This window comes from Neofelis nebulosa, chromosome 8 (genome assembly GCF_028018385.1).
Source record: "Neofelis nebulosa isolate mNeoNeb1 chromosome 8, mNeoNeb1.pri, whole genome shotgun sequence".
Classification (NCBI taxonomy): Eukaryota; Metazoa; Chordata; class Mammalia; order Carnivora; family Felidae; genus Neofelis; species Neofelis nebulosa.
Genome location: NC_080789.1, coordinates 15,020,616 through 15,037,667, shown reverse-complemented (window position 1 = coordinate 15,037,667; position 17,052 = coordinate 15,020,616). Strand labels below are relative to the sequence as shown.

General features: G+C 47.6%; 1 protein-coding gene across 5 annotated transcripts in view; it reads left to right on the top strand.

Annotated features, from left to right (window-relative positions):
• ABTB3 (ankyrin repeat and BTB domain containing 3) overlaps window positions 1-2,601 on the top strand; it is a 317,410-nt gene extending 314,809 nt beyond the window's left edge. For all 5 annotated transcript variants that reach the window (XM_058741506.1, XM_058741505.1, XM_058741504.1 and 2 more), the window contains one exon: window positions 437-2,601. In XM_058741506.1, coding sequence (XP_058597489.1) covers window positions 437-646 — 210 coding nt within the window. In that variant the 3' untranslated portion in view covers window positions 647-2,601. The remainder of the gene's footprint in view (window positions 1-436) is intronic.
• The last annotated feature ends 14,451 nt before the right edge of the window (window positions 2,602-17,052 follow it).

Sequence of the window (17,052 nt, the reverse complement as noted above, 5' to 3'; positions counted from 1 at the left end):
TGGTCAGCTGTGCTTGGCTTTGTTGACCGTGGCTGGACCCTGTCACTCTCTCTTCTCAGTTTCATGGAGCCGCCAACCCTCCAAGCAGGCTAACCAGGGCTTTTGCTCCCGTGACAGAGGCAGGTTTCTGAGCAAGAGTGCAGAAGCACAGACATGGCCACTTGAAGGTAGCTCAGAATCAGCAACTGTGGCTTCTGCCGTGTTCTGTTGGCCCGAGCAAGTCACAAGGCCAAGCAGTGAAGAAATGGACTCCAACCCTCTCATGAGAGAAATTGCCAAGTCTTGTCCCATGAGGGTGAATACAGCAAAGGCTAGAGAATCGGGGCCATTTTTGTAGTCAATCTGCCTTAATAGGTGTTCACCATTATTAGCTGTGCAGGCAGCCAGGTGCATTTCAGAAACATAACCGTCTCCTGCTTCCTCTTGCCCTCCACAGTTTCTTGGAGTCACAGAGCTTTCCGCGTATTGCGAAGGCTACTTTCTCAAAAACATGATGGTCCTCATCGAAAACGAAGCGTTCAAGCAGCTCCTCTATGACAAAAATGGTGAAGGGACGGGCCAGGATGTGCTCCAGGACTTACAGAGGACGTTGGCCATCAGGATTCAGTCAATCCACTTGTCATCCTCCAAAGGTTCTGTTGTATGAAACGTCCAGCGCAGGGAACAGTCCCCTGGGGACTTTCCAGTTCTGCTGCTGCACTGGCTTCACACAAACACATACAAAGTTCACCTGGCATCTGTTTTTGGCTAGGCCAAGGAGCTGCCTCTCCTGCCCGAGCTTTTCTTGAATAAGCAATTCCAGCTCCTGTGTGTTCCTATTGAGAAACAAAGGACATTCCACTGGTCTGCAGATCAGATCTGCAGTGGGGTCCAGGGCTTGAAGGTCAACATGGGACAGCCAAGCCAACCCCATCCGAAAGCACCCCTGGGTCCCTTGGATGCCCGTTGCCGGGACCACTGTTAAATGGATGAATTGAGGAGTAAAGGTCATTCGGGTTGCAGGTGGACAGTTGGAGAACTGAACTGTTCCGACCCCAGAGAGTGTTGTGCTCACATCAAGGACCTTAGCAGCTACAGCTCAACGAGAGTCAACCGTGGTAGCAAATTGGTGAGACTGTTACCAATAATGAAGAAATAATTTGGCAAATTTTTAGGGGTGGGAACTTTTTAAAATGTTCATAAAAAAACAAAACAAAACAAAAACAGGGCAGCCTTGTAGTTTAAAAATCTATTTCTAAAAGCGCAACAGTTCATTTTCAATTGAATCGTGTTTAGGGATCTGTGTTTTGAGTTTTGGTTTTTTTAAAAAAAAAAAAACAGTAAGTCGCAGGTCTATACCGTATAAACATGCATCTGACAAGATACTGCTGATATTCTATACAAAGTGAAATAATAATCTTGCCTTAGTGATCATGGTTACACAAAAGAGGTGCACTGCCAATAATTATCTCTAACTCAATAGCTGAAAACAACTTGCATGCTAATTGTGATTTCGGGGTGACAGTAAAACAGCCCCACGTAACAAACATGCATCTGCATGGGCCCGAGCCAGTGAAACATTATGTTTGTGCTTCATTTTTGCCAAGGTAAAAATGTTTCATCACTTCTTGCTAAAAATCCATTCGGTGAAACTGTAACATATTCCTTTCCTTTAACAATGATTCTGGGATGCTTTAGCAGACATGTGTTCATAGATGATGCTGATCAGGGGCGGGAGGGGCGCGCACGTCCAAGAATTTACTATGAATCCCAAAGTTTTCTCTGTACTCTCAAAAGATGTTAATAGTTTGCTACTAGCCAGAGAATATGACTATGTTAGATTATTTTTAAAGATGAAATATGTATGATAGGAAGGATTCTTTCTGTATTCTGAGAATGTACAGTATAGGGTTATCTCTGATGAAAGTTCCTATCGACAGGGTTCCGTTTTCTCTGCCATATATTATAAGCAAAAGAGATTGGTGAAGTGCCACAATATTCCAAATAGTTTTTCAGTTGCTGCCTTTTTCTCTTGTCCTTTCCTTGGAAACCTAGATAGAAACGAGAATGACTTTTGCCCTTTGGGGTTGGCAAAGTTTCTTTGGTAACCCTATTTCCTAGCATGCCTTTGGGAAGTTGTGCACAGACCCCAGATTCTAAAAGAGCTGCTGTCATGCTCCCTGAGCCACTGTTCACAGGACTGAGGCCAGGTTACATGGGTGTGATCCCTGGAGCAGCTCCTGGGCCACATCTGCCTCCAACATCGGCTCTCACGTGATTTGGATACATGAGGCCTCTCTTCAACTTGGTCATTTGCAAACCACCGCAGGCCCTACAATCAAATGAAGAAGGGAGAAAAAAAAGACAGGAAAAAACTGCCTGCAGAGGAGTCCAAGTTACAGATACACACAGCACGTGCGTGAGTCTCTGCTGCCTCCTGCCTCCTTTGTGTCCTCAGAAATGCTGCGTGATGTTCCCTTCACCACGACTGACTTCCCCCTGTGAATGTCTAGTGCTAGTTTGGGGCCTCTGGGCTTCGATTTGTACAGCGGCCAGTCCTGACGGGCTTCTGTTCTAGTTTGGTGTGCTTTCTCTGTCATTAAATGATTTTCCCAAGCCGTGCATCGTGTGTATGGTACGAGTGAGCTCTTTACCCAACAGGGGGAGCCTGAGAACTTCGTTCAGTTAAAAGATTGGAAAAGGTGGCCGTGCAGAAAAAGTCGAGGAAAATGGAGATACAAGGTAAAAAAGGTAGGGGCCGCCACCTGTCCACTCCGTCAACCAGGGGTTGGCTGTGCAGGCTCGAGTCCCCTGGGTCTGCATATACCTCCGGGTGCCACCCTTGGAGGACTTGACAGGTGCCACTTTGCCTAATGCAGAGAGCTAATTCGCCTGCAGAGAGTGGAGTTCTGGCTGCCATTTGTGTGCCACGAGGAAGCTTTGTGGGGGTGGGAAGATGGGAGAAAAACGAGTTCTGCCCACATGGTTTGGCTCCCATCAAGGGCCAGCATGACCTGATGCTTCTGGATGGTGGTGGCATTCTGGGGTGGGGGTCACAGCAGGGCAAGCGGCTCTCCCCTTGGGTATTGTCATCACTGAGGTCAAACCAAGTCCCCACCTGATCCACTCTGGCTCCTCACCCAGCCTGGGCCCAGCTCAGGTCTGGGTGGAGATGAATCCCCCTGGATCATCCACAGGGACTACGGGAAGCTGGGGCGGGGAGACCTGGGCCAGTGAGGCCCGGTAGACAACTGACATCACGAGCCCCTCCCCAGAATGCCCAGCCCTGCTTAGCAGCCAAGTTCCATTTCTTCTTTAAGAAACAACCAAAGCATCCGTGTGCCAGGGGCCAGAACTCTGAGGCCGGGAGAACAGAAGGTCGATTTATTTTTGTGCATCCTGTGTAGCCTCAGGGTGAGTACACCATTTGATTTATTCTTTTTGCAAAGATAAAGCGTATGCTGCCACGTTTGTCTTTTACTTGTCGATGGGCAGCGTTGTCATTTGGTCTTCAGTGAAGCCTGTCGCATCCGAGGCCCTTAGCATCTTGGGGGGAGACAGGATGAGTCCTGTGGGAGACAGGAGCCAGCCACAAAGCTCCTTCTACTGCTTCCATTACAATGAGGAACTGGAAGGAGGGTGGTTGAGCAGCCACTTGAATAAACACAAGGGCCTCGACTTGGCTTCTGCCCCCAATGCGCACACGTGTAATTCGTTTTCTCTGTACTGTATTTAAATGTCACCCATGCACCCAAAATGGGGGAACAAGGTGGGAGCGCCCATCATAGGAGGCAGAAGCTGGAAGACAGCGTAGGCACACCTCAGGGTCCAGTTAGAGGAAGGGCTTCTAAGATCTCCGCCCCTGAGAGTCTGTAGTTCTGGGATTCTGTTTCTCCTGCTCACGTTGTTTGTTCCTGTGAAGCCCGAGGCAAAAAGTGTTACTCCAGCCGGGCGTCGTCTCATCCAGGGTTGTGTTATCAAGGCTCTGTGGCTGAGCAGTGTTTCACTGACCTCAGGCAGCGTGCGCTGGCAGGATGGATAATCGGGTCAGCGTCCCAGACAGCAGCTTGAGAAAAACTTTTATTTCACCAGCCCTGGGTTCCCTGTCTTCTTCAAATTCAGCACTCGCTCCCTCCTCCCCTCGCCTTGCCAGTCACTAGCTTGAGTCCCAGGTGGACAGGCACGGAAGTATCCGCTTCCCACCACTTCTGACTCCCTTTCCGACCAGCCCTACCAGACACCCTTTCCAAGACCGTTTCCTGGGCTTCTTGGCGTGAGGGTTCAAGTCAGGGAGATGCTCACCACTGCCAGGCTTCAGGCTCCGATGCAAGTCTGGAAACTTTCACATAACGAAGCCAGTACAGCCCCTGACTGGAACCGAGATATTGGATGAGTCACTCCATCTAGTTTTTGTTCTTCTCTTTTGAAAAATTGGTTTCAGGGCACCTGGCTGGCTCAGTCAGTTAAGCGTTAAGCATCCAACTCTTACTTTCGGCTCAGGTCATGATCTCACAGTTCATGAGTTCGAGCCCCGTGTCGGGCTCAGTACTGAGCGTGGATTCTGCTTGGGATTCTCTCTCCTTCTCTCTCTACCCCTCCACCCACGTTTCTTTCTCTAAAATATTTAAAAAAGGGTCATTGGAAAGATTAAGCGAGACAGTTTGCACAGGTCCTACACAGTTAGTAGCAGAGAAAGTAATTCCCAAACTTCTAAAACTAAGCAGAGGGAAGGAGAAACTGATGATTCACACAAGGAAGGGAAGGTTAAGAATTTTGCCCTTTGTTTCTAGAACTTTCTACTGTAGCCATTCTGCAGCAACCCACGGAGGTGTGTGATCTCTAGGGTTGTACTACTTATTCCAAGGGATATGGAGAAATTCCCCCCAAAACAGCTCGATTGCAATCCTACTTCCTAGCATGGTGCCTCACACAAAGTGAGTGATCAAGAAATGTTTAAGTCAATGGAAGCCAAGTTCAACTTGATTTCTTTCATATAAGTACTATAAATATTTCACACAAAATATTTTCATGTAAACACTAAATGTTAGTACTAAAAATACTTTCATGTTATTACTATATTTGTTAAATATTAGGGTTGTGGGGATTCGCTCTCCTCAAACTCCTCATCTACTCAGAAACGTGAGACTCACATTTCTGTGACTCATATGGCATAAGTCCAAGGCTGTCCCACAAATGACCAAGCAGCGACAGACCTACTGGCCCAACTCTCAGTCCAAGGCTGGGGACCCTGGCTCTTTGAAGAGAAGGTAGGTAGCCACAAATCCCCAAAGGAAACCAATACCGAATGTCAACTCCAGAAAAATCTGGGGTCGCTGTCCTCATCAAACCAGCAGCCAGCCCACATCCTTTCCTGCCACTTGAGTGTGTGGACACTCCTCTCCTACCCTTCCACCCAGAAATCCCCCTGGTGAAACTTCATCCTCCCAACCTGGCCAATGCCTTGAATAAAGCAGCAGGTGCCTTCGGACAGGACCATTGGGAAGCTGGTACGATGCCTATTTTTTCACCCCCTTTAAAAATAACCCCGCAGATTTTAAACTTCCTGCTTGGTAGGAAAAAATAGAATTTGTACTCAGCAATCACGTTGCACATTAGTTCCCATTACTGATGAGGCAGTGGGATAACAAGTGCCCTATGAAAGGACGTGCCTCCAAGTTTAGCTCCGAAAATGAAAAGACAATCTGTCTGCGTGAATAGGCAATTAAAAGAGATGCCCTGATGCCGTTGATGCGTTCTTTGGATGTTGCTGTTCAGAGTTAACCTCGGATGAGTTCTGAATTTTAATGCCACCTCGAACCTCTGGGATGAAGAGTTGCCGGGGGAGAGGGGGGTGGTGGTATGAAGGGGCTCTGCACTGGGCAGCGGATACTGCCCTTGGTCCTGTTGCTGCTGTTGGCTACTTGGTGACCTTGGACAGGCCTCTTCTCCACTCTGCACCTGTCTCTTCAACTCTAAATGAAAGTCTTTCCGAGCTGATGTTCTGTGAGCCTAGACTGGACATGTCACACTCTTCTTGCTACGCTCACGTATCAGAACCTTGTGGTAACACCATTTAGGGTGATAAAACATTCCAGATGGCATCCAGGAGGACTTAGGAAAAGGGAGCTCAGTGTACAATGTCTTTGGGGTAAAAAAAAAAAAAAAGAAAAAAAAAGCAAGAAACCCAGTAAAAGCCTTACAACAAGGCCCCAAGGATGTTTTACTACGAGGATGCATCTCACCAAATCATAGCCCCATGACCACCGTCTCCTTTTTGTTTTGTTCTTTTCACTTTTTGTTTTTAAATAATGACAGATTCATAGGAAGTTGCAAAGATAGTACAGAGAAGTCCTTGTACGCTTCACCCACTCCCTGTCAATGACTGCATCTTAAGGATCTCTAGTACAATATCAAAACTAGGAGCTTGACATTGGCAACAATGCGTGTGTCCAGTTCGACGCCATTCTATCACATGTATAAATCCATTTTACCACCACCACAATCACTGTTCTACACCACAAAGGTGTCCCTGTGCTACCCCTTCCTAGTCACACCCACCCCCTTCCTGCTCTCATACAACCCAGCCCCTGGCAGCCACACAGATATGAGCTCCACCTCTATAGTTCTGTCCTATAAATGGAACTGTAGAGTAAGTGGCTTTCTTCACTCAGCACAATGCCCTTGAGATCCATCCAAGGATGCTGCTGCGTGTATCAGGGGTCGGTTCCTTTTTCTTGCTGAGTTGTATTCCCCAGTGTCTCCTCTCCTTTTAATGAAATGCACGTGCATGTCAGGAAGTATGGCGGTGAGACAGCTTGGCTCTGGCAGCTGATTCTCCATCCATAGCTCCCAGAAAACAGTGACGTCTCCTGAGAGCTGGACAGGACTTTCTCATCCTGCAGCATCCGGGTGCGACCGTTCTGTGCTGTTAGTCCAGCACTTCGGTGTCAGTGATGGATCATGGAGGACCACCGCTCTCACTTGGTCTAAATGGTCTTTCAGCTGTGCAGTGAGGTCCTTCTACCATTGACTGACTTTTCCAAACATCTCACGGATGGTGTAGGGAAGTGCTTCTCAGACTCACTCTATATGCGCATCATTGGGGATCTGGTTGAAATGCAGGTTCTGATTAACTAGGGCTGGGTCAGGCTTGTGCTGCCACATTTCCAATAAGCATCTAGGCAGTGCTCATGATGCCCATCCAGGGACCACCCTTCCCATAGCAAAGGTGTCAAGGATGGAAGTCACAGATTCATCTCCAATCCTTTCTGCTGCCAGAATTCACCCGTGGCTCTCATCTTGTCACCTGCCTCTTTGGAATCTCAACCTTGTGGGTTGTTATGAGCCTTTCCTTTCATCCCAGACCATGAAGACATTTTAGGAATACATCTGGGGGGGAGGGTACCTGGGTGACTCAGTCGGTTGAGCATCCGACTTCAGCTCAGGTCATGATCTCACAGTTCATGGATTCGAGCCCCCCATCAGGCTCTGTACTGACTGACAGCTTGGAGCCTGGAGGCTGCTTCGGATTCTGTCTCCCTCTCTCTCTGCCCCTCCCCTGCTCATGCTCTCTCTCATTCTCTTTCTCAAAAATAAACATGAAAAAACTTTTAAAATAAATAAGGAATACATCTGGGGAAATCATTTCAAGTTCTATTTTCCTAGGTGGAGTGTTTATTATTCACACAAACCTAAGGAATTATTCACACACTCCACCTTCACTTTTCCTGGTCTGCTTTTAGTCCAGATCAAATGTATTTATTTCACGGGTGTTTACTGATGTGGGACCCGCCTCCCTGTTATGACTTAAAGCACCCAACCTCTCCCGCTTTGGTTTTCATTTTCCCTACTGTGTTGGCCAGAGAAGCAAAGAAGAAAACTCTTGTTTATTGTAAGACTGTTTTTAAGAGACTTCTTTCTGCACTCCCAAAGGCCTCCTGAGAGTGGCAGGGACACACAGGAGGATCAAGAAGGGACAATCAAAGACAGCTGTCTCTTCCACCTTCATGAAAATTACCTTGATGGTGGAATGGGATGAGTGAAGCATCTGGTTCGAAATGGCTGCTGGGTGACCTTGAGACTTGTCTGTCGTTTGCTGTGGGGAATGAGTGGGTGGCAAGAAGAAAGAGGGGCAGATTTTATCCATAATTACTCTTTCCTTGTCAAGGGAATGACTGCATTTCCAGTACTTCAAAGGAGTCACCCTCACACATTAAATATCGTTGGGGGACGCTCAGACATTGTTTTCTGTTGAACAAATAATAAGAAAATAATAAGAAAGTACATAAAGTCTTTTTTTTCTAGAAATTCCTTAGACAAGGGAATGAATCTGTCTGTACTCCTGACATGTGAGGGTTTCAACTGACCAGGGAGTTTAATGAAAATCAGCTATGTGATATCATTGCTTACAAGAGCTCATTTAGCTATAGACTACATTAATAGGAGCATGATCACTAGAATAAGGAGGTGATGGTGCTCCTCTCTGCACTGCAGAGATCCCTCCTGGAGTGGTACATTCGGTTTAGGGCCTGTATGAGTCAGGGTTCCCAGCAGCAAGCAACTGTGGCTAATTTAAGAAGAAAGGGGATTTATTCAAAGATATTAGACAACTCATACAATTGTTGATGGGCTAGAGAAATCATGTTAAAGGCAGAGCGTTAGCTGGTTAAGCATCTGACTCTTGATTTCTGCTCAGGTCATGATCTCATGGTTCCTGAGATGGGGTCCTGATCAGGCTCCACGCTAACAGTGTGGAGCTTGCCTGGGATTCTCTCTCTCCCTCTCTTTCTGCCCCTCCCCCGCTCACGATCTCTTGATCTCTCTCTCAAAATAAAGAAACTTAAAAAAAAAAAAAAAAGAAAACTCAAATAAAGGCAGGGCTTTTAGGAATAACTTACAAGCCATGACACAGGAAAGGCCCGATAAAGTCACTGCTGCCACCAAATGCTACGAAAGCAGAAATCCATGATGGCAGCTCCACAGTGACCAGGAACTTGATTTCCGTGACTGCTCCTGCCACAAGCACCAACACCATTCCTGGCTCAGGAATTCAAACGGCCACAAAGAGCGATGCCTCCACCTCCACTTATTCCTTCACCGTGCTGCTTCTCAATCAGAGTTTCATTCCCGTACATCCGATTGGCAGAACCTCAGTCACGTGACTGTGCTTAGCTGTGGGCGTGGCTGGGGGCTTCGGTTCTTATTGTTGCATTAGGGAGACAGGACAAATACCACGGCATTCCTATGGAGAAAGAGGAGGGGTAGCCATGAACTTGACAGATGTCCCCTACACTTGATGAAGGTCACTGACTCATCAGAAGAAAATAACCAGAGAGGTTTTGTAGATAAGAATTAGCCTCACTCAGTATGGCTGCAGGGATTAGAGCTGTTCTAATGATGCACTCTTCAACGATTCAGATTTCATCAAAGCATAAATAAGAACGTTTAAAAGTCAGAGCAAAGCCTTCCAAAGATGGAATGAGATGACACAGGGGTAGTGAGTTCCCCACCACAGGAAGCATTCAATAAAAACACTGGCCAACCACTTGATAGAGATTCAAGCAATAAATGCGGGGGTGGGGGGGTAGAATTTAAAGGTCCTTACAACTCAGATATTGTCATTATCAGTTCTCTCCCTCTGATATTAATCCATCTATTTGGCCTCAGAAAACCAATCAATCTTGATATAGAATTTGTGATGACCTCCTTACGTAGAATTTGTGATGACCTCCCTGCCTTCATTTTTTGCCACTGCTGCATTTTATTAAAGCCTGCCACCCCATTTATCCTCATCATGTTAGTGAGGCAGCTGATCAATTCACTACTCTTACTTATCGAATACAGGAGGAAGAGGAATGGTCTACAAAACCTCACCAGCTGGGGGAGAGAAAAAGTAGCTAGGAGCAATTCAGTTACTGAAAAATGGGACTTCTTTTTATAAAGGCAAAAAAAAAAATGGATTTCAGTAAAGCAATCAAGTTAGGGAAGGGCCATTTCTGACAGTAGAATGAAACCCAGGTATGTGAAATTGCACATGTCAACCCTGCATCCGTTGTGCATTTTTTAAACCAGACTCGACAGAGAAAAACCGTGAGTCGTGCACTAGTTTGGCCACAGGTGCCTGGTGAGTGAGCCCCTCCCTTCCAGCCTCCGTCTTCCCTCCTATAGAATGGGGATGTCACTGTGTTGCCACAGCAGGTGGGAGAGAGGAGGCGTGGTTGAAGCCATGTGAGAGGGAGGGCTGTGTCAAAACGCAGCACACCTTGTTCACCAGGCAGGGAGAAGCAGGAGGGAAGCTGGGTTTGCTCCTGCCCTGGGGCGACTGCCACCAGTCTCAAGGCTGATTGGCTTACCCCACCTCAGCCTTACCGGCAGCCTCAGGTCCCCGGAGGCCAGCAGAGGTTCTGTCAGCATCCTGCCCACGGCAGCCGAACAGCTCCCCTTCTACCACACTAGGGTCCAGTTTAATTCATGACACTGCCTTGACAGCCTCACTCCCTGCAGCCCCCAGGGACCCCAGCCCTTTGTTCATCTCCTGCTCTGAGCTCTCCGGTAGGGAATTCTATTCTACTAGGTGACTGTCAGCCGGCTGCCACATCTCGTCCCAGAGGCAATGGAAACAGTGCCGAGCATCATACCTCTGTGTGCTGCTTCGAGATGCTTCTCTGACTGAAATGTCATTTCCAGTCCTTCTTTTACATCGATGAGGGCAGAAATTGGCAGGTAAGGACAGGGTTGGCTTTAGAGAATGATATCTTGACAGATGAAGGCCCGCCACGGCTCAATCCTGTACATACCTGCTGTGGAAAGACACCCTGCAGTGTATACAAATATGAAAACAAGTAAAATCCAACATTGCTCTGACTCGGACATCACAGTGAGAACTAACGTTTATTGAGCATCTATCATGTGGTAGCCACTGTACCCAGCGCTTTGTATGCATTATTATCTCCATCCTCTTCTATGATAGGGATTTGTATTCCCATTTTACAGATAGGGAAGCTGAGGTGCAGACGGCAAGGCGAAAAGTAAATGCAGTGCTGGGATTGAGTGCAGACTGTGTTAGCTTGACTAATGAGCAAGCTCTAACCCTTCACCATCCTCTTTGTTTAAAATGCCTCCTTTTGGGACGCCTGGCCGGCTCCGTCCATGGAGCATGTGAATCCTGACCTCAGGGTTGTGGGTTCGAATTCCACATTGGGTGTAGAGATTGCTTAAAAATAAAATCTGAAAAAGGAAGACAAGAATTTTAATTGAAAAAACAAATAAGATGCTTCCTTTCCAGGGAGGTAGGGGAATGAAATGCTTTTCTCCTCTCTGCTGCTTTAAAAAAAAATGACCATTCAGACACATATTCAGAAGAGGAAGAAAAAGCTTTCCGGGCTCAGGGGAAGGTTAATCGTGCGCATCTGTGGTGAGCTGTTATGCCAAGGTCAGCTTCCTCTACATGCAGTTTTGTGTGTGCGTGAGTTTTGTTTGGGCGAGACAGGGGTGTTGAGTTCAGTTCAGATGGGCCAATATTTAATGGGTCTTGACTGTCACTGGGGACAGAGGTAACTGGGTCCCTCGAGGGGACCTGACACACAGACACACAGACACAGCCTGGGGACAGACTTGCTGCCTGGCCGACTCCTGGTGTGAAGTGACCACCACCCCTACCACCACCAACCCCACACCTCTTTGGCAGATGGGCCCTGATTGTCAAGGTCATGCTCAGTGAGGCCAGGAGTCAGACAGGAGACACGTTTGGTCCATCGCGCCTCTGAGTCCACATGTTTCCTGTCTCAGGTTTTTCGCTTTTATGGGGCCAAGTTCCCACCAGCCTGGGTCCCTCTGTTTTGCTGATAAGTAGAGACAGCATCAGGGGGAGGTTTCCTAATGGCTGAGTTTGCCCGCAAACAGCAGCTCAGTGATGGGCATCACTGAACCAGGGACACACACACCTAGGGGGCATCTCCTGGCCTCCCAGATCCGTGCTCTGTCAACCCGGGATGCAGGGAGCAGCATTAACACAACCACAGGGAATAATCTGAATGTGGGAGGTTTGTGTTTTAGTCCCTTGTTAGAGCTGAGAAGGACCTCAAACACTCAACAACTTCATAGAGCATTTTTTTTTAATTTATTTATTTTGAGAGAGCACGCACGTGCTCACATGCATGTGAGCAGGGGAGGGGCAGAGAGAGGGAGAGAGAATCCCAAGCAAGCTCTGCCCTATCAGCACAGAGCCCTGCGCGGGGCTCGAACTCATGGACCATGAGATCATGACCTGAGCTGAAACCAAGAGTCGGATGTTTAACCAACTGAGCCACCCAGGCGCCCCCATCCAGCTTTTTAAAAGAGGAAAGGCCCCCAGAGCCTGCAAAGCGAGGCCTCCCTCGTTCGCTCCTGAGGGGGAAGAAGGTGAACCCCGTGGCCTCTGCCTGCAGTGCATGGACCCGGCTTCTTCTAGCAGCCTCCCCACAGAGGACAAGATGTTTGTTTGCTTTCTCCTGCCACGGTGCTAGAGAAACAAATTTCACTTTCAGCTGCAACCTTCCAGAAGCACAAAAATAAGCCACCAGAAAGTCCTCAAGCTCAGGACCCTCAGTTTTTCCAGGGTTGTCGGGTTGTGTTTTCTTTAATGAGCCAGTTTGAGCTGCAACCCGGTTCTGTTTGCTCCCGTCTCATACTATGCACACAGCATCTTCACCTTCCGTGGGTATGTTCAAGGGAGCAGAGCACAGGAGCAGACTGAGAAAGCCCGGGACAGACCTGGGTTGTGTTTTGTTTTGTGTTCGTAAAACCAGGAGATAGGTAGCTAGCTCTGGTGTCGTCGAGGCAGCGGGAAGTCAGGACATTGAACAACATACGGTCTGGGCCATGGATTTGGAGGGTCAGCCGTGTGGCTTTCGGGAGCGTCAGACTTGAGGAAGACCATCTGGCCTTGTTTAGAATCTGTCGTGTGGGGGTCGCTTCCCTGCACCGATGTCACATACGCACATGTTAAAGCCAAGTAGTAGGCAGCCGGTAGGTCGGATGGGACACAAACTGAGTTCTCTGTTTGGGTAAAGTCCTTTAAACTGTCCAGCGAAGAGGCTACAGCCCAGCTGCTGCTCCTTCTGGGGCCTCTTCTATTTCAAAGAAGAGAAACAGCCCAGCAGAGACTTGAACCCTGGCTCAGGAACCAAGCGCCAGCCCCACGTCTCAGTGGCCCTCGCTGTTGTTGGCACCTGGGGGCAAGGCAGGCACTCTCTCTGCTCCACCGCCACTCCTCCATCCATGTAAGCATCTGTGGCCTTTCCTAAGAGACGTGCTCTGCTCCCTTGCTCCTCAAAGTGGGGTCCACAGACAGCAGCATCGACCTCCCTGGCAGTTTGTTGGGAAGGGAGAATCTCACCCCCTCCCCCAGACCTCCTGCCCTGGAATCTGCATTTTAACCGGAGGCCCAGACGACTGCTGAGCACACGGAGGGTCTGAGAAAGGCTGTGACTGCCATAGGCCCTTCTGTCTCCTAAGGACACTGAAAACATGCCTGAAAAGAGGATCAGGACCCGGGGAGAAGCGGGGTGGGCTGTGGGAGAAGATCCTTAGGCTGTTTTGTGCATTAGGCCATAATGAGTCACTTTAAGACTGCCATGTTCTCTGAGAGTTTCAGAGACTCAATTGTGCATTCTTCTCCCGCCAACAATTTCTCCCCTGACTAGACGTGGGAGGTGTTTCTCCAGCTGCCGGTGAATGTCTGGTGAATTACCTTACCCTCTGCCGCTTCTTTCCTGCTGTCTCTCACCAGGGGGGACGTTGTGTCAAAAGCTTTGGAACGGTGTGCCCGCAATCACTATTTCCGGCCACCTGTTTCTGCTGACAACTTTAGGAATTAGCTTCTTTATCAAGCACTAGATAAAAACCATTCCACTCTTTATCAAGCATTAGATAAAAGTCATTCCACTCTGGGGGAAAATGTTAACAGAAAGTTAACAGAAAGTTAAGGGCTGTTTGTAAAACCACATACACTTGGGTCCGGTGTGCCAAAAGCAGCTTGTGTCCCAAGTGGGACAGACAGGCCACGACGGGCAGGAATAGAGAAGAGCGTAGACAGAAAGAATTGTGAAGGCTTGAAAAACGATGTTTGAATGGTACACGGAGGGGACCATGTGGCAGTCTGAGATGGCTTTCTCAGAAATGTCTTTGAGAGCATGAAGGTTATAAGAAAAAACTGTGATTTTTACAGAGTGCCCCAAACTCCTAGGACTTCAGTCCTTAGGTTCTGTTTCTACATCCCTATTAATGAAACGTGACCTTTTCATCCCAAGGAGACCAAGGCTTTACCTACAATGCAGCATAGAGAAGGAGAATTGATCAATTATCTAGATAATTCAAGGCCAACCTCCCACTTCAGCTACCTCTCTGTACACAAACCATCATCATGGCCTTCAGCAAAAATATCTGACCAGGGGCACTAACCACATGACTAGGACTTGGTTTAGCAAGCCACTGCCTTGTGCGGGGGGGAGGGGGAAGGATTTTGCCCCCAGAGCCATTTAGCAGCGTCTGGAGACATTTGTAGTTGTCACAACCGAGGGAGAGAGATGCTACTGGCATCTAGTGGGCAGAGGCCGGGAAGCTGTTAAACATCCTACAGTACATAGGAGAAGCTCTGGCTCACAGAATTACCCTGTCCCGAGTGTCAGCAGGGCCAAGGCTGAGAAGCTCTGTTCTGGGGAGATGGGTTTGGGTCTCCAGTCACTGCTCAGCACGGTGGTTTGGAAGGAATTTGGGTCAGCATTTCTTCCCCATAGTTTCCTGGATCACAGGAAAGTCAACACAGTCTCTAGCAATGAGCTCAGATTCTCCTCCTCCCGGAGCCAAGTCCAGCCGCATCCAGCTGGGTGATCATGGGCCTCCTCAGACAGCAGAGCCCGCTTTATATTTTCATCTTCCAGGGGATTTCCAAGATTTACTCTTTTGCCAGCCTTCGTACTTTAGCATAGAGCACTTTGGCCTCTGGGAGGTCAGGAGAAACCCACCAAGGTCACGTCTATTTTGGAAGCTCCAGGTATAAAAATGAAGAAAGGCAAGAATAAGATTATAAAAATTTCAATTTGTTTTAAATATTTGCAAATGAGAAATTAATACTTCCACCCCCAAATAATGGAATCAATATATTTGTACAATATAACTGCAGTATCTATAAATTTCATATATTAATTCATAGTGCCCTACAGGCAGGGTGGTCCTGTTATGGGATTCAACCTGGAAAGGGCACAGTGAAAGCTTTCCTTTTTGCAGTCCCACCAGTGTGTCCCTGTGACTATGAACAGGGCTTACTTGGAATAATATTAAAGATCTAAACGTACAGCTTTCTGAGGCTATGTCAGAAGGAGCAGCGAAAGTCCAAAGGCAAGGCATAGTAGTTAAAACACAGAAATACTTATATATTTTTATATATGTGTAACTACTTACTTATAGTTAAAACATACAAATACTTATTGGATGTTCTTGTCCTGGGTAGTATTATGAGCGTGTGTGTGTGTGCATGATATATAATATATATAATCTAAATATACATATACAGGGCACCTGGGTGGCTCAGTCGGTTGAGCGTCCGACTTTGGCTCCGGTCATGATCTCACAGTTCATGGGTTCGAGCCCCGCGTCGGGCTCTGTGCTGACAGCTCGGAGCCTGGAGCCTGCTTCGGATTCTGTGTCTCCCTCTCTCTCTCTGCTCCTCCCCCACTCATGCTCTGTCTCTCTCTCAAAAAAAAAAATAAACATTAAAAAAAAATTTTAAATATACATATACATACACACACGTATACGTGATCTCAATACTTTGTTGTTGTTAATCCCATTGGACAGATGGGAAAACCCAAATGGAGAGAAATGAAGCCATGCCCAAGGTCACATACCTTATAACTAGATATGTGAGTGGAATCGGTCATGTAAGTAAACTTAGGCAGTTGGATTCCAGAGACCACACTGTAACTCTGTGGATATACAGCCTCTCAAAAAGAGAGACACAGGTTCAAGAAGATGTGTGCGTAGCACCATAAAAGGGCTTTAGAAAGCATCTAGAGGAGATGCAGTGCCAACAGGACAGGTGTTAGAATCATATGGCTCTGAATTCAAATTCTGGTTTGGACCCTTCACTGTGAGTCCTGGGCTCCTTAATTTAAAGCCACTTTCCTCAGCTGCAGTGTGGTGTCCCCATATGTCCAATGAGACTGTGGTGGGATCTGTGCATTATCCCAGGAGCACAAGAGGCACACAGTGTTGTGATGATAAAACCGAAGCTCAGAGAGAGCAAGTGTGTTGCCCAAGGCCACACAGCAAAGTACTGACGGGCCTCTGAATACCTGGCCTAGTGTTCCTTACACATCAGCTGCTCTAAGCGACTTCATCTATCTGGCCCCCTCCATCCCCTAAGTGTCTTTCTCAAATCGCCCATTTCAGAGCTCCAGATAGGCTCCTCTCACCTGCAGGGCTATGCTGTCATACTTGGTGATCTGTGCCAAACTGGACGAATGGGAGTAAGTAATCATAGAAGCTACACAGTTCAAAAAATGTGGGGAAAGGGGCGCCTGGGTGGCTCAGTTGGTTAAGCTCCTGACTCTCGATTTCGGCTCAAGTCATGATCACCCATTTTGTGAGATCAAGCCCCAAGTCAAGCTCTATGCTGACAACATGGAGCCTGCTTGGGATGCTCTCTCTCCCTGTCTCTCTGCCCACATGCCAGCCCCCCCACACACACACACACACCGTGATTGCTCGCTCATTCTCTCTCTCTCTCTCTTTCTCTCTCTCAAAATAAATAAATAAGCATCAAAAAAAAAAAGTGGGGAAAAATGTTTAAATTCCAAACGTAATCCACTAGGTGGAGCCACACTGCTGCATTCAAGGAGGCCCAAACTTCTAGATAAGCGTGAATTTGGCACTTAAGTGAGGGACTGAGGTTTCACTCATTCGCTCAGTCATTCATTCATTCAGTAAATATCTACTAAGCACCTACTCTGTGTTACGCACGATGATACAACATAAACACTGTAGCTATGGACAGTGTAATTAGAACCTGACAATTTCTCTGCTTCTGTAATGAAT